This window comes from Halyomorpha halys, unplaced genomic scaffold (genome assembly GCF_000696795.3).
Source record: "Halyomorpha halys isolate HHAL.00 unplaced genomic scaffold, Hhal_1.1 Scaffold94.1, whole genome shotgun sequence".
Classification (NCBI taxonomy): Eukaryota; Metazoa; Arthropoda; class Insecta; order Hemiptera; family Pentatomidae; genus Halyomorpha; species Halyomorpha halys.
In genome coordinates this window covers 280662-308137 of record NW_027114465.1, presented here as the reverse complement: position 1 = coordinate 308137, position 27476 = coordinate 280662, and the positions used below count along the sequence as shown (strand labels likewise).

Here is a 27476-nt window from a genome sequence, read left to right as displayed (position 1 = left end):
TCAGATTTATATATATATGTTGGATTATAGAGTCTCAACTGTAATACTCCCTTATTTCTTAATTTTCAGACTGATGTTAAACAACAGCTATGTTTAGGAATGTGTACAATGAAATTGGTTATGTTTTCATAATTCTTTACATTGATTTATGTGTATTGAAATAAAAGGGCTAGTTAAAAAAATTGCCACAATTATTCTCTTTGACTTAACCAAGAGTAAGCAAAAGTAGTGGATTATATTGGATAAAATTGAAACTGGATCATTTTTGCACTAATCCCTAATTGTCCTCCAAATGTGGACCAAATCGGAGAGCTGCGGGGATGGAATTTATAGAAATGGATAAGGATATGGGACCATCCAAATAACCAACAATCCCTGAAAATTTTATCAAAACTAGATGAACAGTGTCACGCCTGAAGATAAATTTGATGACTGCAGGTAGACAACAGACATGGACCAAATTTGTTCTCTCTGATGTCTAAAAAGTAAAATTCAAATGAAAATTTTTAATTCTGAAAACGATAATGTTACTGTTTTTCACCTACATATTTCATGTAAACATTCATCATAATATTAAATATTTAACTCTAAATTTAATTGGTCATTTTTTTAACTACATTTATTTGTCATGTTCGCAACTAAATATTTCAAACTAGCTATTCTTCCTTCAGTTGTTAAGAACATATCAATTTACAATTTAGGAAATATATCATGTAAAAAGGTTTAGCCACAATAATAATAACAATGCTGTTAACATGATCATTACTTATATAACTAATTACTAGGTTAATATTATAGAATAAACTCATATTTTCTCTTACTGTCAGAAAGCTTAGTATATTCTTAATTAATAAAATTCAAAATCTACTATACAACAAAATATATTAATTAATTTAGTAAAACACTTTGTATATTATGTATTAAGATAACTGGCCACAATGGTTGAGCACACCGTTCAAGTGACAAGAAAGGTACAAAAAATAGCAGAAGAACTATTTATGAGTAATCAACGTTTTCTCCACTTTGCAGAGCTTCATCAGGACTAAATGAGAACAAATTTCAATCATTGTAAAATATGATAAGGCTATAAGAATATTCATATAAAGTTGAAAAAAGATGATATAAAAGGGAATGTAGAAAACTAAAAAAGAACAAATATAAATAAATAGAATACTAATTAATAACTAGTACAGTAATGAGGAATAGAATAGAAAATGTACCAATGGAGTAATAATCAGTAGATTAATAATATATAGATATATGATATATATAGTTTACTGTTCCCTTTTTTAATAATTTTTTTTTATACCACAACTTAACAACTTTATATGTTTAATGTTATACTTTTATCATCTTTTACAATGTTTCTACCTAGTTCTTATTTAGCCTTGTAAACAAGGGCATAACGTTAGTTACTAATAAATATTTTTTTCTGTTATTTTTTTTTAGCTTTCTCGACCGCCACCCATCTTCTTATGGCGAAGACCGACATCTTCTTACAATTAAGATGATCCTAGTACCAAGATACATGAGATAATATATATATGATTAACATTAATAGCATTATTGCATATATGATTAAACCTAATTATATGATGTATTCATAGATATAATAAGTTGTTTTTTGCTTCAGAACATAAAAAGGATATATAAATAAATATAGGTAAAATAATTTTTTTAATATATTGATGAATATTAACCATATTTCTCTGTGGAATATTATAACATGCATGAATATGTTTTTAATATTCTAAAAAAAAAAAAAAAAAAATCCTAGTATAAATTACTATACATTGAATAAAAATTATTCTCTATTAAAATATAATCACTTAAAACTAAATAAATAAATAATAATAAAATTACATTTCAATTGACAAAAAAACAAACACAAAATTAAAACATAAATATATGCAAACCAAATTACAAACAGGCACTTCTAGCTAAAAAGGTACAGAGGAACTCCAAAACACCAAAGAGTGCAAAGCTGTTAGTTTGGTTAACATTTTAGCAGATCAAATAATTATGGAGAAAGAGATACCTTATAGTGGCGGGTCTGAGCTTGGACCCAGCTGAGAAGTCTCTCCTTTATGGTTGAAGCACTCTGAGCTAGCTTTGGTTCCGTAAACTTAAATAGTGGGGGAGGGCGGCCCGCGCTACGCAAGCAAACCCACCATTACCAAGCAAATCTTAGGTTTAGTAAAGCAAGTAACACAAACAACTGCCAGGTAATGAAACATATTTTAAAACTTCTTAGATACTGCTTTATTTATTTTTTTTAAATTATCATTATTTTGTAACTTAACTTGCTCCATCTACTAAATTTTTAAGAAAAATAATGGATCAATTCAGAAAAATTAATTTATAAAAGTGCAGTACATAAGAAATTTTAAGTTAAGGTTACACAGAGTTAAATAAAGATAATTAACAAAGTTAATTGTGCGTAAAGAATATTATAATATAAAATAAGTAAGAAGTATTTTTAATTTACTTGGTTAAAGCAAGCTATTAAAAAGAAAATATAGGTTGTTTCATTACAATTGTTAAATATACAAAGGAAATTGAATATATTTTTTAAAATACTACAACTACTTAAGCTCATAATTATGAATAAGTATAATTGATTTAGTTAAGTTCAAGTAGAGGCAAAGAATTAATTAGAAAGAGAAAGGAGGAGCTTACTGAGCAATAATATATAAGAAATTAATAATATAAATTTTATGAAGCCATTCAAAGAAATCAAGAAAATAAAGCAAGCTAAGCTTATGATTCTTTTAGAAGAATAGTTATATATATTAAACCTGGTATAATGGCAATTAAAGAAATATGTTTTTTCAAGGTATATACAAAAAGTATTTCGAAAATTATTTTTTTAATCTTTTATTAAGGTTGAAAATTTCAATAGTAAAAAGAGAAATACTTCAAAGACAAAAAAAAAAAAGTTAGGGATAAATAAATATTCTTACTTTTTCTTCAATACTAATTCGGCTTTTGATAATACAAATTAAAGTAAAAATAATGTGAACAGTATTATAAAGTTGAATTTGGTTAGTTGTCCACCTTTATTTAAACCATTTTGTCCCCTCTCCCTCCCAAAAGAAAGTAATAAAAAACCCAAAGTAGCTGTTTGGGAAAAAGATAAAAAAAAAAATCCTTACTTGCCCAGTAAAAAACGCAAAAATATAAGTAATTACAAAATATTGTTTTAACATTGATCCCATAATGACTTACTAGTGAGAAAACACTTGCCTAGTAAGATCAACAGATAAAAAATTCAGTAATTTTGAAAACTTTAAATACTAAATTAACCAAATCAAAAAATGTTTTTTTTTTTCCATAAAGCAGTGAAGTTTTGCAAAATTTAACCTTTTTTAATTTAATTTCCAGAAAATATCCCCGATTATACAGTGTTTCAACCAGGCAGAGTCGTTTAAAATCGCATAAAGACAAGACATCTCAAAAATTTATAGTTGTAATAAAATAGTAATTAATATAAATAGTATATTATCATAAATAATGACTCAACCATATGAACAACAAATACTTTAGTGTAACCCAAAAACAAATACTTGGGTATTTATCAAAACAAAAAATATGGAGTGGGTAGGTAGGCTCTAAATATTTTAAGTATGATATTTACAAACCAAAATCAGTAGATAATTAAAATATTTTTAAGGAAAAGGACTACAATCAAAGTTTAACAATGTATTAACATAACTTCACATTTCAAAGATGATATTTAAAAGGTATGTTACCTGGGAGCAGAATTTTGTCGTTCAAGCTGCCTAAACTTCGCAAAAGGAGATTGAACGCTGTTAGCTGTAAGTAAATGATTCCATGAGAGATGTTTTCATTAGTAGCTCATAACAATTTTTAATTTAATTAAATATTTAAGAAAAGTAAACAAAAATTAAGAATTTGACCAATTAGATAATTTTTTTTAGACAATAAATTTCCCTCATCCATAATACTATAATAGAAAGTTATAAACAAAGTTTAAAGTAATTACTTGAAAATATTTGCAATAGGAAATACAACGAAAAGAATTTCCGAACTGTGATTCATCAAACATTTATTAAGCTAATATGGTTTAACTTTTAACTTGTCAGTTTTACAAATTTTACTAAAAATATATGAATATTTCTTTTAATTGAGTCCTATTCAGGGCCATTGTGATCTTTAACAAAAAATCCTATGTGTTGATCGGGCTTTTAATAATACATTCATTTTTTAGGAGTAATTTTTATATAAGATCTTGTATTTGATGATAGAATGACTGAATCAAAATAAAATTTTATTAGATAAAGGTATACGATTTTCTCAAAAATGAACCAAATTTGTCATACTTAAAAATTATCATTAATTGAATTTTATGTATGAATTAATTCTATACCATTATAAACAAGTACATCATAATATCAAATAGGTAATATCATAATAAATACCATTATATATTTATACATTTTTCAATAACGAGAAATAAGTTGTAATCGCTGATAATAGAAACTATAAATACTAATTAATTAACATTAAAATGTTATTACGTAATGATTAAAATACATTTCATAGAACTATTGGACAGTTTTTCAGAATACTCAATAACATTCTTTAAAACAAAGTTGTTATCCAATATTATAAATTTTATTTATTTATGAATAAATGGATAACTATGTGATTTATAGTTGAATAAAATCAAATCTATAAATAATGCTAAACAAAAAAAGGTTATGAGATAGTATGAACATTCTATTGTTAACTGTGGACAAGTTATTTGATGCACTGTTTGGACAATGTAGCAGGTTTGGAAAAAGCACAGGTTATGAGTAGCTACATACAGCTTACAATTTAATAAACTGGAATACATACCTTTAGTTAGTCGGGCAGATGAAGTTGTAGTTCTGGTGTGAACTGTAAAGTTGAAAATATTTTTAGTTAAAATCATCTTTTGCAAATTACTTAAATAATTTTCAATAGTAGGAATTGAAAATAAACAAATTGATAAGTGTTATAACTGATAAATGTTTCTAGTTAATTTCTTTATTTGATCGAATGAATGAATTTACAATATTGCATGTATTATTAAAACCATGATTACTAATTTCATTAGTATATCTCTGAAAAACTTTTTTTTCCCAAGAAACAAAATGTATTAATGTAATAATGAAGTTTACCATTTATATTTGAAAAATTTTTTTTCCTGAAAAACAAAATGTATTAATGTAACAATGAAGTTTACCATTTATATTTAATTTCCAAACTTTAAACAATTAAAACTGATGTAAGGCCATGAATTATTGAATGTAATAAATATTTAGTTTGATACAAATTGAAAACAGTAAAAAAGTTTACCTTCTGTTTTCACAATAGCATCTCCTTTTTTCACTACTTCAGATGATGACTCAGAAGATTCTGTGAACAAAAGAAAATGTTAAAATTACATATTACAAAAAAAAATAATAAGAATAATCATAATTTTAAACTATATTTTATGTAGTTTTAATATGTTTCAGTACAAACTATTTCCATTAAGTTTGTAAAATTGTACATTTTTTGTCTGAAAAAAGTTATGTATTTTAGAAGATGAATTTTGTGGTGACCCTGAACCTAAATTTCCACAAGGTATCATCCACTCATAAATTTGGAATAAATTATATAATAATTTTTGGAAGAATAAATTAAATTGTAAAAAATTAAACTGAAAACATTTCTTATTTATCTTTCAAAATAATATAGTTTTCTAAGGGTTATAAATTCTTATATGTAATAATTTCTGGGAAATTAAAAAATCTTTACGACTTCATCCTTCCTTCATGAATTAAGGTCAGTGCTGAAAATTAGGCAACATTAAATATGCAAGAACATGATGAGGATATATATTCCAGTATAATTTAAATTATAGGAAAATTGACGAGTGTAATAACACGTAAGTCCGAAATCATATCAACATAATCAATAAAGGAAGGATAAAGCTTTTAAAGGTTTTTTTTAAATTTCCCAGAAATTATTACATATAACATTTCTAATTTAATATTTAAGAGGAAAAATAAAAATACAAAGCCCATAAGATGAAAGTGACATTTTCACTGAATTCATTCAATCAATATAAATAGAAATAAATAATTGTAAAATTATTTTTGGATTTCTAGAATATCTAAGACCTTCAAAGTGTACGAATAGCAGCTGAGAAAGTTTAGAGAGAAGACATATAAGGATGGACTCGACTTGTGATTCTTAACCCAAGGCTTGCGGGTACGCCGTGGGATTGTCATGTAATACATATTTTGTGAGAGATTATTGTAAGGACTATTTTAATGTTTACCTATTCTGATGTTTTAGAGCTAGTTGCAAATGGACTAAAAAAGTGCCTCAGAATGCACCAGATTACACACTTTGTCTAAGGTCAGGTATAGGGAGTAGTCCACACATGGTTTAATTCCTGGCTTAGTGGTTCACAGATTTCTAAGAGTTGGGAAACACTGGATTAGATAAATATATTAAATATGAGTAGAGGGAATACAACCAAAAATACAGACCAAGAAATAGATGTATCAAACTAAGGTCTTAGTCAAAGGCCTTTAGCAGTTAAGGAGTGTCTTGGAAGATGACACAAGAAATGTTAAATGCAGAAACCTCAGCCCAAGTTGTAACACAACATAAGAAAGGGTCTAAAGAGAATACAATAAAAGAGGAAATTTATCTAGAGATAAATAAAAGGATTTCTTCTAAAAACAGTTATTTCATATGTTAATTAACTATATTTGATAAAAATCCTTCTAACTTGTGATAATTTAGTACAAAAACTGTAAATAAAAAAATAAATAAATAAAGTTCATAAATAATGGACTTGACTAGTTTTCTAACGTAATGCCTCACATCTTTTTTATTAGAGCATCTCTACACACAACCCTGAATACCTCGATAATTAGCTAGGTTCAATATGGAAGACCAAAAAACTGATACACAGAATAAATAAAGGTACCAATCTACTAAGCTATAAGCAGGCAAAGCAAGTTGTAAAACAATAGTCCAAGATAGGAACGGAGCAATTAAGAATAATGAAGGCACCCTTTTCAAGTAAAAGGGTCAAATGAAAATGTCACCTATCAATCATCATTTACAAAAAATCATAATAAAAACAAAGAAAACTAAGTCTATATTTACAAACATGATACCCAACTTTTAGAACTAATTAAAGAACATTTCTTATTAATTCAAACTCTCATGCAACAAAAAGGGTTTGCACATCAATTTTCTGATCATAAAAATTATCCTTGAATATCCAGCTTAATTAGGGAAATACTAAGAGAGCATTCACGTGCAATAATATTATAAGAGTAAGAGAAATTTATAATTTTGTTCAATATCATAACAATTAATGTCAGTTTGAATATTTATTATAAGAACAAGTTAATATAATATTGTAGATATTAATGCTAAGTTTAGTATGAAGCATAGTAATGTTTTTAATATCAAATATTCAAGAATAATTTTTCTTTTTTTTCTTTTCAGTTACATCTATCTACAATGGATTTGTAATACTACATTGAGAAATAGAAAACTAAATTTGTACATAAATTTCAATAAGGCTACGAAAAGCTAAACAAAACGTTTTACTAAAAAAAAATATATATATAATCAAAACATATATTACTAGTACTATTTGCAAACTTGATAGTCTTAAAAACAAAGAAATATTAATATCAAATGAATAAAGCAAAGGAAAAATTCAAAAGACATTTAACATAATAAGAACTAGTTACACAGATGAATTCCAAGCGTGCGTATATTCAACATATCAATTGTTCTGTTAAACTGAAAGCAAGTACTAACTGAGGATAAAACAAAACACTGCTTGAAGTATTGTGAGCTGATGAAGAACAAACAATCATCAGTTTAAAAAAAAAAAAAAACATTCCCCTTTTAACTATGCAAAGTTTTTTTTATCTGAAAACAAAAAACAAAAAAATAAGTTCCATAACTTAATCAATTGGAAAGAGTCTTTTGATTTATCCGAAGGCTATGAAATGTGATATTAATTAAATAGTTTAGGCAACTCTACCACACACACTAAGGTCAAATTAATGATCACACATTGGGGAGGTAGTCTGCAGCAAACCAAAATCAAACTCAACTAATCACTCACAATTATTGTAGCCTGCTAGATCCACATTTTCTACGCTTGAGAGCCAGACTCCTCTATTTCTTTGCAGATAATGAAATATTTACATCGTTTGTACTAAACTTCTCTATTATTCAATATATAAAAAAAAAATCTAAATATTGACAAACAAAATCAGACATGTTTCCTCTAATCACAAAAAGTAACAAAAAAAAAACAAAAGCAGTCTTTTGAGTATCTTCTTATCACTTACTATTCCTTTTCTTATTTGATTCTTGAAATATACTTTCAAAAACTTCATCTACATCGGCTAAATCATCATCTTCTTGGTGAATATTAATGGTGTTGGTTGACTTGTACTTTGGATTGCTTTTAGTACTTCTAGTAGCCTTTGACTGTTTAGATAAATACTGACTAACAGTTATTTTCTTTTGTGTTAATGTGTCCTGTGAAAGAGCAGCTTCGTATTGTTTTGGCAATGCTAAAGTGTGGCTAGACTTGGCTTTAGATATTTTCGGCAATGGCGGGGCTTGTTTCGCTTGTTGCATTTGCTCTTTGACCATTTGATGCCAAGATTCTGATTTCTGAATCACGTTAGGAAATGAAGGGGACAAAGACTTCTTCTGGGCGGACTGCCTAACTTGAAGCTTGAGTTCTGATTCCAAGTCTAAATCGAATCTCCTTCGTGTCCTGTTGTTGACGGTGACTGCTTGTTGGCACTGGGCTTGACCCATCACCCGGCTCACAGCTTTCTCTTCTAATGGACTATCATCACCGTTCGTAACACTTCCCCAAGGGCTCTCATCTTCCTCAATTCTCAAAGATGGGCTCATGGACTGATAAGAGGGAGATAAATAACGATTGTCATCAGGAAATTTAATACTGGATATCCTCTGGGGCGACATCCTATCTAAGCTGCTAGATACTGATAAACTATAAGGAGAGGATGGAGCTGCATCTTCCTTAATTAATAATGGTGAACTATTTATCGTTTGTGTCACATGATTAGATTTATCAGTTGAAATGAGTGGTATATCGGATCTTTGGTCAAAGGAATCAGATGAGCAAGCTGTGTTATTACTAGAATAAATGTAAGCGGTGTAAGGTTTACTTTTTGAATTTAATGGATCTGAATAGTTGTTTTGTTTAAAAATATGGTCATTATTTTCTGGAAAATTGGAATATCCAGAAGCTGAGGAGTAAATATCATTTTTAGAACTTTTTTGCTTATTATAACTTATAAAGGAAAAATCTTCATTATTTTCAATTTTGAAATTATTTTTTTCTAAATGTAAAGTTGGTGAGTGTTTATAATCCTCATCAATGTACGGGTTTGAATTAACATTAGGGCTGTAAGGGTAGCTGCTAGAAGAGCCATTTGTATTGTTACTTATTGATTTTGATGAGACATTTTGGGAAGAGGCAACTTCATTAGAAGAATGAAGTATATTTTGATCTTGATTTTTAGAGTATGGAGATGTTTGATATCCATTATTGCTAGGGTTTGAAATTTGATAAGATATCTTATATTCGTTTTTCTTGGGTTGGATATTTTGACTAGATTTTTTATAATCATCGTTTTGAAACTCAGTACTACAAGAGGAAGGCTGATATCCATAGCTTGTAGGCAAACTATGTCCAAAACTGTGGTTATTATTGTCTTGATGATTGGTAATGTGGGTAGTGGATGATTTATATCCACTATTTTGTGGGCTACTATTGGAGTTGACTTGCATAAATTGTTTTTTTGCAGCCAAAGTATTTTGCTGAGTTTTACTTGGATAGGCATTATTTGCATAAGGTTGTGTACTTGTGTTATACTGATAGGACTTTACGTTACTTTGAAGATTCGATAAAGAAGTTTTGTTTTGAGTAATGTTATATTTTTGAACATTTGTAGATTTTTCATTATTGACATTTGAAGTATCAAAACTTTTAAAACTAGTATAGTTACTATTAATAGAAGGGTGTATCGTTATTTTGGAATGTGGTTTTTCAGTGTTATTTGATTGACCTGAAGAGTTATACTTTTTGAAAGCAGAAGATGCATTGTTTACGAAAGTGTTTTGTTTGGTATTAGGTGTGTAATTCGTATGAGGGTGAGACACATTAGTTTGTTTTTTACTAGTTTTTTCAGCTCTCTTTTCTGTTTCGCTATCACTTACTGAAAACTTTTGGGCTGCGATTTGTTTCACAGTGCCTGAAACAGTCGACACAGGTTTTTTCTCAATGGGTTTGAAAGCTGATTTTGGAGCGTGATTGAAATTATTTACATGACCAGGTTTAGCAACAGTTAATGACCCAACAACAACACCATTATCTCCTGTTTTTACAGTCCATGGCAATTTGTTTTTATATTGATCTTTGTATTCATTGTTTTGATGAGCTTCACTGTTCTGCCAAAACATTTTAGCAGGAGAGGGGACGCTCATTTTGGGTTGTTCTGTATGTTCAAACGCTGTTTTTATGGAAGAAAATCTGTTGCTCCAATGTTTTCCTCCTCTGGCTGATGGATTGTAAGCTTGGACTTTAGGTTGATTTTCATTAACTTGTTTTAAAAAGGCTAAAAATTTCAAGTCATTTTCAGTTTTAGGTTCAAATGTTGGAGGTAAAAATTTGATTTCTCTATGATGTTTCCTTTCTATATCTATACTCACTTCATCTGCAGAAGCTCCATACTCATCACCTGAAGAATATTCAAAGAAATTGGCAGGCTTTGGTATATCTATAGTATTTGCTCTTTTCATTTTGAGCTTTTTACTTGAACGGTTATGAAATCTTGCAGCACTTGGATTTTTCTTTGCACTTTCAGTAGCAATCTGTAAGAGCCTTTGAGCTGAAGAAACCTCATTATAATTATTTACTTCGACACTTTCTTCACCACTAGATACATCTCCATCATCACTGCTTTCACGTCTTTTTCCTTCCTGACTGATTTGTTTCTTGATGGCTGCTTTGTGTATAGCAATTTGTACTGTCTGTTCAGGTGTAAAAAGTCTTAAGCTGGGGTCATAGTCTTGAAGACTCCCGGAGTCACTCAGACTTCTTTCTGTTTTAGGAATAAATGACAGAATTGCCTTCTGCGGAGCTGGTTCCATGAGGTAACCAGGTCTTTGGAGAACAGGACAATAATTAACATGTTCTATGATCATCTCCTCTAATGGTGGCTTCAGCCACTTCCTGGCAGCAGCCAATTCTCCTGGGGAAACACCAATAGTAATACGTCGCCTCGGAGGAAGCCTGAGGCATGACTGAAGAGAGTTTACAAGCTTAGAAACAGCTTCTCTTCGGCTTACATCCAAACCAGGAAGGATACATTCGAGACGAACCAGAGCTTCCTCTACCTCTTTCATAACCTCAGGATTAACACCTTTTAAATCCTCACCTGATTCTATACCTGAATCATCTATATTTCGTAAACCTAAAAACTCACCATGACTTTCTTCCACATCTTCAGGACCTCCTGCAACAAAGTAATCACATATCATTATCAATACATGCGACTGAAATGTAAATCAACAGTTGGATTGATTAATTTTTAAAAATATTTTTGTTTTATAATGCATTATTTTAATCAAAGACCTAAATAGATCAAATAAAATGCAACAATTAGAAGAGATGTTTTTCATACTTTGGAGAGGAAAATTCCATTAGATATTTATCAAAATCAAAGGAGAGACTTTATTTTTAATTTACCTTTTTGTTCTGCCATGATGGTGCGAAGTCTGGCTCTCAGCTTTCTTCTTCCTTCGTAGTCAGAACAAGCCTCTAACTGGAAATTTATTAATTTAGTTAAGAAAGGTTTTTAATATAGAAAAAAAAATGAGGAAATATTTTAGCAAAGAAATCTTTGATAAATCTTTTGTAACATGAAATTAGGCAAATTAATCATAAATTAATAAAATACAATTTGGTTTCACTTCTCATTTTTTATTAAAAAAATATAATTTTTTTTTAAAAGTATGTTTAGTTAATATGTTCCTTAATATAATACTTAATATGTATATTGAATTCTGAAAAAAATAATTACGACTATGCCTTTTAACCCTAAGTTTTCATATTTTTTTTCTTTTAGAACATACTATTGACGTACTAAAATGATGGAAAATGAACCATGGTAGTAATCATAGAAAAAATTAGTAAAATTCAAAACCTAGGTCTGCTTCAAGTGAATGTTAAATGATAAGAATGTTAAAAAATCAAATTCGCTTATAAAAAGCTTTTAACCTACTTAAAAAATTTCTGAAAATGTTCTCTAAGAAAAAAAAAAAAAACAGAAGGTGAAAAAGGATGTGTATATATATTTACATTTGAATATGCATAGCTGTTGCCAATATAGACATGAGACTTCAACTTTTTTATTTTAGATTGTGACTAATTATTTTTGAAAATAGTTTTTATTTATTAATTTGAATATTTATAATAGCCACAGCTATTAATAACAAATCGAGATAATAAATGTAATAGGCCCATATTATTGGCAGTAAATTATATTATAATTAATAATATTTTAAATATTTCCAAGAAATATTTTATATTTTCGACCATATACTTAAATAAATGTTTACTCTGTAATTTCATGATAATTAAAAAACCAAAACAATTAAAGTGATACCTATATAGTTACTTAAATGTCACTGATATAGATAATTATTTAATAGAGTATATTATTATAAATCAAGACATAAAAATAATCTTCATATTCAGATTAAATGAGTCCTTCCTGTGATGAAATGAACAGTCTGATGGCAACTGCATTTAAAAGCAGAAGTATTTAAGCAACTGTAGTACTTGATATCTACAAAACTGTAATACTTAAAAAGGAAAGGATTAAATCTTTATTATGGTATTACATTTGCAACTATAGGCTACAAATTGAATTGGGGGTGAAGCATTGATGATACTCCAGGCTTGGACAATCACTCATTGGATATTAGAAATTAGAACTAAACTAGTTTAAGAAATTACAGGTTCTTATCTTTGTTAAGGGGCAAAATTAATACTTACTAAAATTCGTAGCTGTTTTTCGTCGTGTATTTCGTCAATATCGTCTTCTACTGTTCGTACAGCAGTGGCCTGAAACATAAAAAAAAGTTATTAAGTAGTTTTCTTATTTGAAGGTAATTTATGACATTTTCATTTTTTTGGGGGTGATTTATTAGCTTTCTTACTTCAACTTTCAACAGTAAAAAATGAATAATCCATAATTAACAAAATATAATTTAAAGTGTTTTATAACATGACAATATTTCGACTATAAATCGCACAAAAAGTGATCATTAATACAAGTTTTCAAGGATGTTCATGCAAAAACATTTAGGAAAAAGATAAAACAACAATGAATTAATCGTCGGAAGGAATATTTTATTAGTACAAAATTAATAAAAACTAATAGGTTGAAGTAAGAAGGCTGATAAATCAAAGAGAAAAAAAAAAAAAAAAATTATTTCATACAACTTACGCTAAATAGTATTCATGGAAAATCCGAAAAATAATTTTTTTATGGAACAGTTGAAAATCACGGTTTTTAATTACAGTTTTAAATCAGTTGACATTAGTAAAGATGTGTTATTAAAGCTTCACTGTTGTGTTGGAAAAATTAGCCCAAACGAAATAAAATATGTCGTAAATAATATATAGCTTTCCTCAAAAATCCAGATACCCTTCAAATATTGTTAGTTGCATTGCAATACATATATTTTTTGTTTTTTCTATAACAATAATTAGAAATTGAATGCAAAATAAACTTCATTCAAATAATTTTTGAATTACATATTGACGAAATAGAATATGCATCATAGGTAACTAAAACAAATAATTTAGAATAAAATGGACTGTTCTAAAATACTTGTCAGGTCCGTAGGTACTAATTTATATTACCTTTATACTCCGTGTACGTTTGTGTTCGGGTTCACTTCAGTTATTTTTTAAAAGACTTAATTTTATGAATAGTAAATTTATTTATGTTTTGTAAATTAAAATGGATTTCACAAGGAGTAATTATTTAACTGATGAAATACCAAAACACAATTTTAAAACAAAAGAAATTGCAATGAATTCTCTTGAAAAAGTAACATTCCAAGTTTTCAGTGGAAAATTTTCCACGTTCAATCTAGCCAAGAGAAATTTAGCTGAGGTTTGGGTAGAGAGGAAAAGAAACTTTTTTGGATATGTTGGCGAGTTGCCAAATAAAAAACCATCTGAATCGATACAGTTCATTTACATACCACCAAAACAAACAAAACTACAAAATATTCCTTTACGTTAATATGATTTTATGGTGAATGTCTTTATAGCGGATTTTGTTTCCTCCAAACTCATTGTGGTCCCTCTCAAAGCTGAGCAGGAAACATTTCTTCTGAAGTTCCATAAAATTCAGTTTATATTTCAGAAGAAAGAGAAAAAATGAGCATAGAAATTAATTTAAAATTATTTTGGAATCAGAAGACTATAAATCATTTTAATTACGTGAAATTCTGAAAACTTTTTTTATAATTATGTTCTTTCTTCATGCCCATTTCGATGTGATAGGTATCTGTCGTGCAAGTTTGTCACACAGTTGCAGATAGTTAATACTACTAACAAATATCAGGCAAATCCTGATAGTGCTTAGTAGAAGTAGAAAAAGTAGTATATTACAAGTTCATTAGGTGTTGTACTGCCCATAAAACATTTAAGTTACTAGAAATCCTATTTCTGGAGACAAGAGGAATGAATTTTAAAGTAATTTCCGATGGCAGCAAACGATAATGTAATAAATATTTTTTAATGAATAACATTAAACTGAAAGTAGCCTGACATCGTTAAATAAAAAAAAAATCTTCAAGATACAATAATAAAACGAAACATACATAACATAGAACAAATTTTAAATTAAACGGATAATAACAACATAATTTATAATATTTCCAATTTATATTTTTACTATTAGTATAGATGGTTGTATATCAAAAATCTACCTTACTAATAGTTAGAATACAAAAATATAGTGGTAAAAAAGGAAAAGTCAAAATAACAGCCATTTCAAAAACATGTGATTACTGTGCTCTACTTTCCAAAATTTAAAATAGAATTAAGGGGGAGGGGTATGAAGTTGCACAGGTCCAAATACTGGATCCCAAAATTTAATTAACATTAATTTCGGTGCTTTATGGTAAAAAGAAAAAAGGTTTGTTTACAAGAAACTTAAAATGAGTTCTCATGAACAACCATTTTGATAATGACTTTTGATAATTTTAGGAAATTTTTTAAATTATAATGAAAAAAAAATCCTCACAAATTAAATATTTTTCTATAAAAAGAGGTCTATGTTAGAATATTTACTTCATTGACATTATTTAAAATAATAAAAATCTTAACTTTTAGAATCAATTTCAGTCATTTTTAGTTAATTTATGGAAAATTGGTAGACGTTTTCATGATAAATAATGATCAAAAGATACAGAGATGAATGATGAATAGTAAACCTTCTTCAAAACCTAATGACCAATGATGTGTCTCTTAAGGAATAGTACTTTATTAGTAATAATTTCTTTTTGATACAATCATGGGATATGTAAAATTTTATGTTGATAAGTACAAAATATCCATATTTTATTGATGTGAATACTTAATTTACTCTATGTCATTTAATGGTAAGTTTATGACAGATTTTAGTTAAAAAATTGTTTACCATTTTTCTCGGGAATATAGTAATAAATAAACATTAATAACAAATATTTTGGTATTCAAAACTTGTAAATTAACTAATCAATAGCTTCCGAATTGGCTGCACATAGTAGCGCTAATATATAAAAAAATTGAAAGGAAGGTAATGTAACAAGAAACTATCCATACAACCATAATCGCCCTAATAAATATTATACTATGTCAAAATAGAATTAAATTGGCTTTAAGAAAAATGGCTTTTGCATGTCAGGTGTCATGATAAAATTAAGTGAAATATGTTTAAAGGGTGTATCGTTTACTTATTCTCACATATTAAGCACTATACAATGCAATTAATTTACTAGGGACAACTTACTTATATACAATATATTTTATATGGAAGCATATGTGAAAAAAAAATTCAGAAAGTACAATCCATATTGTGAACGACAAAACATACTTACTCATTGACTTTAATTGTAAGCAGAGAAGGACATCGGAGTGTGTTGCGAGAGGGTGACAATCGATTATTGACTATAAGAAGCAAAAGGCGCCAGAACAATGTTAAGACATCGCCGAAAGGCAAAGACTAAATCGTCCGCCTTCTAGCTGACCAAAATAGGCGCGAACTGCGTCAAACGGTGATCGCTATTTCTGTACGCTAGTGCCGCAGCGAGGGGATAGGGCGCGCTGGATCCCTCCCTGACCACGGGCAGCTCTTCAGCAACTGACCTAGCCGCTTCGGAGGGGCTTCTTACCAATACAATGAATAAGGAAGGAAGGAAAGTAAATAATGAAGGGGTTGGAGATCGGAGTCAGAGGTCTGGTAATCCAGCTGATCGTGAGGGTTCCTATACTAAATGTAAATAAATTGGAACATTGATATGAATTTGCCGTGTCATAATATAGTACTGGTTAAGGGAAAGGGAGAGAACATAGTCTGGTAAGTAAAATTCTCGGACCTCTTTGCCAACCTCTAACGGCTACCTTGGGGTTGCCTCCTCGTACTAACCAGAGAGGGGGAGGGGGGCGTCAAGAAGATGTATTTATCAGGTCCGCCGCAAAATGAATATTAACTAATCAAGGTGAGATCGAACTAACACCAACCCGGATTGGGAACTCTCGGACCCTCGCTCCAACATGGATCATAATAGGTCAGATGTATTTTTAACTGAAACTAAACATAAAACCAGCGAAGTTATGATATAGTTGAGTGTATATAAAACGATGCTATAAAGGTGGGAAAAACTGTTCTTTTCAGGCATCATACATACGAACCAATGTAATGAACTAACTCTTAGGTTCCCGTCACTTCCATTCCAGGAGTTAAGGGAATACGAATAAATAGAAAATTCACGTGATACGTGTAAAGAGGTTGTGCCTACAACCTCGTTTGCTAGGCGTTATAGGCGCTTGGCTACGGGGCCGTTTGTATCCGAGAGAGTTGAGCCGTAGGTTTTAGCAACCTCGGAACTGCATCGGAGCCGATTCGACTCTGGCTTGGAGGGATTGACGTGACCCTCTCACCAGATTTAGAATAGGAGGATTCCCTCAAAATACCTCCCGCCATGTCAGAACTGACCTGGAAGTGGATAAAAAAAAGAGACGTACTTATTCGTGAAGCTCCTTCACAGAGAGAACGCCACCCAATCCGCAGATCACTTGCTCTTGTTAAATGATTTCTCTCGTTTCGTGGAACGTACCTTAGAATGATTTATCATTTCACATGCGTTAATATCAGGGTTTCTATCGATTTTCTAAGTTTTCATTGACTAGTTTACCATTATTCGGTAATGGTTTGAAAAGTTATGGGCGAATCATACTATTAGAAAAAAGTTTACAGAAACTAATATATTATCCGCAAATGGATACTACTCTGAGAGTTAATGTGCACCCACCAAAACAGGTGGCTCACTCTTTCGTAAGTTTTTTTACGAGATTTCTCGCACAATTCACTCTCAATTGAAAATGTAGCTTCAGACTGGTATGAATGATAAAAATAATAGAGGGATAAAAATTACCCTCGATTTTATATCTCTCAAATGTGAGTGAATAACTAACAATTCAAACATAATCAAAACCAAAAGATATTATCACATAAATGCTGACCGGAGACAGAACATTTCACATAAATAACCTGAGAAATAGGAAACAACTAAAAGATATTGTATTCATCTAATACAGTTCAGCAGGGAATAGTACTTACACATATTTTGTATCATTTCAAACATTCTGGTTAGTATATGAGAAATTGAGAACCAAGGTGGACTATTCCTAATTACGAAACTTGATAATAAAACTTTTTTTATTTTAATGAAACGAATATATTTTAATTAAAACTATTTCATGTTGAATTATCCCCCTGGCCTTTTGGGTTTACGCTATTAACCTGAAATAATACATTTTTTTCTAAACTATTTTAATTCAATTCTAGATAATACGTCCAAATTCCTATTTTTCAGAGCTACTTAATCGAAAAGAGTTAAATGAACACGATTTCTTTTCAGAATATGAAGGAATATCCTCTTTGGTGAAGCCTTACAATCATCAGAGTAAATAGTATTAGCAGCATTTTTTCTTCGAGTCAGAAATATTGTTACACAAGTTGGTTATAATTTAAATAACCATGACAGAGCGAGGTACACAGCTTGTTGCGGCACTCTGGATCAAATCCAAAATGTTTGGAATTCTACCATTCCTCTTATGAAGGAATTTGGCTCCCTGGAGCGAAGCATACTAGTTTCTATGTACACGAGCATTTTACAACAACATCCTTTAAAGGTAGAGAGAGCTGAATGAAAAAATCAAACTTATCAATACCTATTATCTCTGCAAATTGACGTAGATAGGTCATGTATACTTACTTTCAAATGAATTAATTTCAATAGAAACATAGCATACATTTTAAATACCATTATAGCACATAAATCTTTTATTTTAGTTAGAAACAGTAAAATTTATCAAATAATTGTTACTCTTCCAAGTAGGATAGACTACATGAATATGAACGCAGATCTTTTTTGAATCATATATAAGTTCTATTTAAACCTCACTGGATACTCTAAAATCTTATTAAAACGAGAATAATTGTTAGACTAAGAAGTATTGCTTTGAACGACAGGACCATTAAAAAAAAAATGAACAATGACATATTAGGGTCATTCTCAAATGAACTATCAATTAAAATATAGGAAAGAATAAAAATCTATTACGAAACTAGTCTTTGGTTTTAAATCTTTCTATCTGATTTAGTTTGCAAGTTTAACTACAATTTCTCGATTTTCTAAAACTAAATAAAACAATAAAAAAATAATACATAATGCATGATACATTATTTCCCTAGATACATTAGACCTTATTACGAAAGCTCATATATATGTATAAACTACAAAAATAAAACAAACAACACTATGATGTACAGTAGCGACGTTTATAATTTATTAAATTTAAATCGAGTAATTTCACGGAATATAATGTATCGATAAGTAGAATAAAAAATCAGAGTAATCAATTCAAATATTAACATTATTTAATATCTTAATAAGAATGAGCACAGGTAGGTTTTAATAGCACTCTTCGCAACCATTGTACCTCAATGAGTACAAGCTATTAATACATCACTCACTAACGAGTAGCCAAAACAGAAGTACTCTTCCACACAACACAAAATGGCATAACTATTCTCTTTGTCATTCCATTACGAACTACTTAATTATAAAATAAAAACAGATTGTTGGAATATATTCTACAGTGATCAAAGCATTATTTAATCGTTTGAAATCTTTCTCTCGTTAAGAAAATAATAATAAATAAAAATTGTTAAAATTTCCTAATCGATCGACATTTTTGTTGTACAATACTTTGAATTCGTTTCTTAATAACTTATACCATACTAAATCACTAAGACTAACTCTTCATACAAAATCTGATTTAAAATAATATAGGGGAAGGTGATCAAAGAGGCTTAACAATCAGGAAAAAAAGAGGTTTGCTACACATTATTAATAAATGCATTTAAGTTCCATCTATAGTTTAGGGTCATTTGGAGCCAACTACCGAATCCCCTTGCCAAGACAATGCACAGAATCCTACCTTTATAATTTATGCAATGATATTTAAATAAAACGGGTATATTCCTACTTCTTTCTTTTTTTTCTTCATTTTTTTAGTAGCTTAAGCCGTAACTAACGAATATTTCTTTACGTTAATTAAATATAATTTTGTATATTATTTGAAAAGATCATTGAACTATTTACATTGCTTGTTGTAAGAAGTTGAGAGATGAGGATTGTATGGAAGATGGCCAATCAAGATAACCAATGGTCCGAACTTTCCGACTTCTTACGATGCCAAAAATAAACTGATGGATAAGGAAGATTATTCTATCTCACAAACAGTAAACATACATTCACTCCACACACTCCCTAAAAAATTTTATAGTGAAAAACTAAGAAAGTAAAGATAACTTAAGTACAAAATGTAAATGTTTACTTAGGAACAAGGCTTGTACTAGGTGGAAATAAAATTAACAAATACTTTTTGTATACTACCTACCGTTCATTTACCTCACATATATGTGATTGATGCCTTCCTACAGCAAAATGATATTCGTTGTAATTCTATATCGTCCGACTATCAAGGGGCAACAAAAAGTAAATAAAATAATTTATATTCGATCTAATTTTCTGATGTTTTGCAGGTAATATCAATAAATAAATGAATTTTACTATTTTATATGGAATCCAAACCATGTTTAACGGGAAAAAATCTAAGGAAATTGAGATCACTGGTCATGTGCGATTCAAACCTGAAAATTTTAGGTTTAAACTTCCATAATATATAATTTTTTTGGCAGTTCTTTTGGACACTATACAACATGAAGTCTCTTTGACCGCACAACGCGGACTTCTTAGAAAAATTATTACTAGCGGGAGCAGATAGTGTCTGAAGGAGGTAATACGACTTAACTATGAACCATGGTTTCCACTGCACAGTAGCAAACTATACGTACTCTATTACCAGTTCCTTTGGGGCCAATTTGGCAATGCCATTCCCATCGACAAATCCGGCTCCAACGAGAGTGACAAATGAGCATAGGTCCAAGGGTTATGGTTGTTAAGAATCAACAGGTACACACTACCTGAAGCAAACTATCCATGGATTAAAACTTCAGGTTTGGTCAGCGGTCGGTACAAGTTGTCGACAGTAGACAAACGGCCCTCAACGACACAAGGGAGGGGGAGAGAAGGATATTTTTTCTAAATTTTTTATTTCTTTTTCTTTTCCTGTTCCTCTTCTGTATCTGCAAGATTCGTAATTATTGCATAGAATTTTCTAACTGACATCTACTTTCTACAAACGCTTACGTTCTCAAAGTATATATGTAGCTATTTCTGTTTTATCCTCAAGCGAAGAGCTTAAATTTAACTCCTATATTTGATTTATAATTGAATGGAAATAGTTAAAACATTCAATATGAAAACTAAAAAGATTATACAGATACCAGATTTCAAATTTTGTTATTTTAGGCCCCAACATAGATAATGCAACTGGCGATGAAACGTTGTAATATGAAGTAACTTTCCCTCCAGGAAAAGTTACTTCATACTTCATATGTCGGCTCCAGCCGACATATTGGCGTTCTGCCATCACTAAATTCCCCGGTATTCTTGACATCTTCCTTGTTCCGGTTGAAACTATCCTGTAACAGTCGTAGCCTTCCAGAGTAGTAAAGGAAGGTCTCTCAAGATTGATTTATGATTTTTCTTTTACTTCGTATCGGGTTACTTATGTTTAAAAGAAAAAAAGCAACAACTCCAAGCAATTTTTCATAAATTTCCTTTTATCCTTTGGTTTGCGAATAAACTAAATTGGGTTTCATCTAATTAAGATTTTTTGCAGATAAATGAATAAAACTGAGTTACGAGATAAGTTATACAAGCTTTTCAAAGCATCATACTGAAACAATTTTCTTTCATGCATTCTATACAAACATATGTAAATAATGTATATTTACACAGAGTAAAATTATCATTTGATCTTGGACAATGTTTGAAATTCAGATTCTTACTGCAGACAATCGAATGTTCTAGCCTAAACTGAGATGAACTAGAATGATTAGTTATTAAAGAGGGAATAAACTGATAAACTGATAAATGATATTTTCGCATGGTCAATTTTCATTATAAATTCAAAATAAGTCAAAGACATCGAGTTCAAAATTTATAGGATTGCTTTTTTTAACCTGACCCCAAAGCATAAAAGGGCTGCTTTATTATAAGGCTGTTTAAATCGGTCTCTAGAAGACTCCCTTGGACAAAAATACTAAACTTTTGAAGACGAAGCATAAGTTCAATATTAGGTGAAAATACTCCTGATTTATATCCGAGCATAGTTGTTACTCAAGTATTGTATTATCAAACGAAAAACATTTTTCAGTGTCCCACAATAAGGAGCGAGATTCCTAAATTAAACCATGCCCAGATTTGGTAATGAGGCCTCAGCAGGGCTAGAGTGCCAGCCATAATCTGCCAGACAGACCAATTAAGGGATTATGTAAACATGAAAGAGATAAATCTGGAGCAATCTGTTTGCATCTAAGAGGGCCACATAAACAGTCCCGTCTTCTACGCAGTCATCCTAGTGCTGGGCGATGGTTTATACTTGTACGTCTGTGGGTCGTATAGTAATATTATTGAAGGGACGATTCCATGAATCAAGGAGGTGGAAGAGTTCTGTCTGAAACAAGTTAACCACCTCTCTGAAGTTGTCTCACAAAGAACTATCTAACAGTAAAATTTATCATAATACTAAAGTGTGTGTGAACTATTGGCCCAGGTTTGATTTAGATAATAGTATAATATTTTCTGGAAGATTGCTGATTGACCGTGTGTATTCCATTCATCTATAATATTTTCTTTTCTACCAGGAAGACTAAATTCAGTAGGGGTGCACATGCGTGTGCGAGAGGGAAAAGCATAGCACAAAAATGGAAAGTAATACGAAATACTGAAATTAAATATTTAGAACCTTGCCTGGTGAGTTGCAACTTTTTCGTATAAATCAACTAACTGGGAGTGGCATTTTATATAATCCATTTTGCACTTTTTTTTTAGGATTTAATATTTAATAAAATAATACTTCACTTATCAAGACATAGAAGGCACTGTGAGTCTTTCAGTTGGCAGGATAACTAACTCCATAAAATCTTTCTAGGAATTTTCCGTATTGATTTTATAACAATTTAGCATTGAATAAAAGGTTGAGAGTAGAATGTAACTTGTAGTAAACCGTGATATTTCTGTCATACTTTTAATAAAGAAAAATGTTAAAATTTTGACACGAAACATATTATTTAAAGTACTTTTTTTTAGTAGGAATTAATCAATATGTCAACTGAACGGTTCATTTGGAAAATTAAAACGGGAAAGTATTGCCACAAAGAATAACATAAAAAAAATCTGTTCTGAAACTATTAAGGATTAATTTCGATTCGAGAGCAGGAGTAAGTGAAAGTTGGGTAATGTGCGCACTGCATCAAACTTTAGCATTTGGAGTGTATTCTATATGAACCCTTACCCACAAATGAATTAGGTATATTTCTATAACTCATCCTTGATAAAATACTACAAGTTCACTTTCAATAAGCAATTTCATAATATGCTGTAATATTTAACAATATATCTTAAAGTGTTTCAACAGATTAAGATACTAAAGTAGCTTATAACATTTATTCGTCCTTATAAGTAAGAATACAAAAATAGTAAAGAAAGATGGGTATACGATAATGGGTTCAAAGACATTTAAATCTCAAATATACGCACAAGAGAAACAATAACAATAAACAAAATGAAAAGAAAAAACGCGGATCTAGGTAGTATGAATAGGAGTCCGAAAATAACCAGGCATGGCGAGAAACCTAATTTAAGAAGGATGGGAAGAAAGCACGTGGGAACCCTACCAAACAACACGTTCAGGAACCCAAGTAGCTATATAAATAAGAATAATAAAGCCAAAAACTAATCGTCACTGATTGACTCATGGAGATTGAAATTCATCAAAGCCATGATTTCGATTTATGTTGTATTTGAAAATAACCACCATCAAATATAGTTAAAAATAATTGTTTCTGAATAGGTTGAAACAAGAATAAATCTAATTGAGTTTTTATTAGCAAAGAACAAATATAAGCATTAATAGTATATTTTATATTAATACGGTGCTCTTGATAAATTTTCTAAATCATTTAGATCACCCCGATACCTACACAATTAAACACATACCCAAACAACCGTTAAATTAAAATATGAAAATTATTTTATTTAATGAAATGACTTAGGATTCATACAAATTTAGTTTCATTGTTAAACAAAAGAATTGAAAAGTAAAATTGTCAGTACATAATTACTTTTGCTGTTTTCTGTATTCCTTTTCTGAATATACTCTAGGTATTTTCCAAAACGCAAAAATATCAGCAAACCATCAGGGTACAATTAATTTGAAAGGAAAAACCGTGCTGCGCATACGCCTGACGGTTTGCTATTAGTCATGAATCGATTTGGAAAAGACCTTATATTACCAAATATATTTTAAAAGAGAGAGTCAGGTGTACTTTGCTTATGTTATGCAGAATTCTGTACCTCCTTCCCTCCCCCCCCCCCCCATTCCTTTTACAATCAATTGTCGAATCCATAATTAAACACATAGTCGATAAAAAAAAAAATAATAAACTTGGGGTTAAAAGCACTATAGAACAAATATGAAGTGGTAGTAAAGGAGGCGGGCAGGTGTTTCAGAATCGTATACAAATAGATTGGGGTCAGCGTTAAATGAGCTCGATTTGAACTAAAACCCAGAGGCGGGGTGGTGGGTAGCTACACCAGTGCAAACGGCCTGCAGTTCGTCATTGCATGTTCAACTTCTCTGCCAAGACTTTTTAAGATCGGCTTTAAAACTAACTCTCTTGTCCTAAATCTGTCATTTATTGCTTCTTACACCGCTCTGGTACTCAACTAATAAGATATTTCTTTACTATGTAATGACACACGCATTCAAATTTGTGTGTAAGAATATTTAAGAAAAATAAGAGAAAAAGTAAACCTGTTATTGTATAGGGTGTTTTTTTAAGCCCGATAGAACTTGAAATTGTAAAAAATAACACAAAAAATTAAATTGTAATCAAAATTTTTTTTTTATTCGAAAGATCAATACGTGACATTAACATTTGAAAATGATTTCGGGCATATGGGCACCGCGGCTGTTCTTGACGAAGCGCATTCTGGACGTCCAATTTTGGGCCACTTTTTCGAGCACTGCTGGCCATATGTCACGAATAACACGAACAATGCTGGCCTCCAAGGCGTCAATTGTTGCTGGTTTATCAGCATAAACCAGTGACTTCACGTAGCCCCACAGGAAATAATCGAGAGGTGTCAAATCGCACGACCATATGCGGCAATTTTGCTTATTAATAAACCAGTTAAGCCAAAAATGCGTCTCATCGCTGAACACAATTTTACAGAATGCGCTTCGTCAAGAACAGCCGCGGTGCCCATATGCCCGAAATCATTTTCAAATGTTAATGTCACGTATTGATCTTTCGAATAAAAAAAAAATTTTGATTACAATTTAATTTTTTGTGTTATTTTTTACAATTTCAAGTTCTATCGGGCTTAAAAAAACACCCTATACATTATCTAGAAGGTCTTTTTTTAAAAATTAATAAAGCTTAGATCTAAACATTATTAACTCAGAATTAAAATTTCATAGTAACATTAATTTCTTATATTTTATTGTTATGCTAAATTTTTAAATTAACTACGGTATAGAACAAAATAATAATATAGAAATTGAAATTTCTTAGTTTATCTTTTATTTCTACCTTCAAACGGCATTTTCAAACCCAATAAATGAGGTTTATAAATATATTGGTACCCCTGATTTTGATTTATCCATTCTGCTAGTTCACAAAACTTCATTTAAGAGGCGCCAAATTAATGATTAACAATCAAATGTTACTTTTTGAGCTGATTGTATGTGTTAAGTGTCTTTGTTTAAAAATAATTAATTTTGTAATCTTTCAAAGAAAGATAAAATTTTCCAACGAATATAACATAAAATAAGCACATAAATTCTGTAACTTTTTATTACTGAATAGCTATTCTGAATAATGTATTTATTATTGAAAACAGTACAATGACTTATCTGCTCCAAATGCATAAAAGAACAACAGTGTCTCACAAAAGACAATACAATTTAGTAAGTAAAACTTTTGTAAATCATACCTTACATTCTTACGATAAAGGAACTTAAATAGCTGAGTGCCAGAAAATGATGAACTATGATTATAATCAAAAGGGATGGGTACTATGGCAAAAAATCTATATAACTTTAAGTGCCAATTGAAATATATAAGTTATTTTCTAATAAATTGAATTTTTTTAAAAATAAAATTTGGCTCATCAGCCAATCTAAGGTGGTTCATAAGTAAGTACTTTTATTACAGTAATGATGGTTTTAAAAATATCTAAAAACTAAGACCGTTGTTGATGATTTCAATTTTCCTTATAAAGAAAATATCATCATTTATATAGAAATTATTAACGAAACTCGATAAATCTTAATTATGAGAGACCATGATTTTTAAATGGATGCAAAGGGACTTAAACATAAATGATTAATTTGGAAAAAAATCCAAGTTTTAAAATATGAATTTAAATAATGAAATAATGGTATTTATTTCTTATCATTAGAGTTGATTGAATCAGAAAAGTGGACCCCAGCCACAAAATGACCTGGCAGGCTTTGTTTGTTACTGTAGTCAGCTTCTCATCGCAGATTGTCATATTGACTGAAAACAACTACAGCACAAGTGGCTTAAATTAAACATATGAACAGTAAAAGGAAAAACAAAGGTATTTTACTATTTTTATGTTTAAAATAATTACATTATGCGTAGTGATGTAATATTTAAAAATCACATCATTCTGCTGGTTATAACTTTTAATATATAAGAAAAACTAAAATTGTTCAAGAAACACAATATTCATATAAAGTTCTGAACCCCCTGACTCTTTAGGAGTTGTACAGGTTTTTTTTGTTTTTAAGAAAAACTGAGATGATGATATTTTTTTAGTTTTTATTTATAAAAAATAGTATAATGATTGGTTCTATACCAAACTTATCAAAATTTTTAAGCTATTAATCATGTTGCTATAATGTAATTTAACTATTTAGCTGTTTTTGTTAAATATGTGTTTCTCTTTCAAGTAGTTCAATAGTTATAGATAATAGTTCAATAGTTGAATTTAAAAAAATCTTTTAGATCATTATTATAAATTGAATTGCATATTATTATTTCATGGAATTCGTGTGTTACAACGACCAATTATATATATTATTATATTAACTTATGTTATATTGAACACTAATGCTGAAAATGTTACAGAATTATTGAAAATCACAAATCAGTAATATTAAAGAAACTCATTGAAATAAAAATATATGCCCAAAAAGCCACTTTAGCAGGAAAAAAATAATAGTGTTTCCTGATGTAAGCCATCTATAAAACTAGCTTAAATACTGTTTTGGCAAACTGCCCTGACAACCTTACAGTTTCACAAATGTTTCCCATTTCTACGGTATATTCTAAAATTATTGCAACCAACCAAAGGTCAATACGAAATCAGGAAATGGAAAAACTAAAATATATATA

General features: G+C 29.8%; 1 protein-coding gene and 1 long non-coding RNA gene across 5 annotated transcripts in view; one reads left to right on the top strand and one right to left on the bottom strand.

Annotated features, from left to right (window-relative positions):
* Nucleotides 1-27476, bottom strand: part of LOC106677319 (cytospin-A) — a gene marked incomplete at its 5' end in the record, with an annotated part of 86161 nt that overhangs the window by 3867 nt on the left and 54818 nt on the right. For 2 of the 4 annotated variants that reach the window (XM_067051654.1, XM_067051655.1), the window contains 7 exon segments: nucleotides 2039-2153; nucleotides 3753-3816; nucleotides 4864-4905; nucleotides 5347-5406; nucleotides 11550-11579; nucleotides 11813-11888; nucleotides 13124-13192. In XM_067051654.1, coding sequence (XP_066907755.1) covers nucleotides 2039-2153; nucleotides 3753-3816; nucleotides 4864-4905; nucleotides 5347-5406; nucleotides 11550-11579; nucleotides 11813-11888; nucleotides 13124-13192 — 456 coding nt within the window. 4 annotated transcript variants of the gene reach the window in all.
* Nucleotides 21785-22745, top strand: LOC136796834 (uncharacterized). The gene is made up of 3 exons (XR_010844598.1): nucleotides 21785-22124; nucleotides 22202-22600; nucleotides 22692-22745. It is a non-coding gene; the product is annotated as an uncharacterized lncRNA (long non-coding RNA).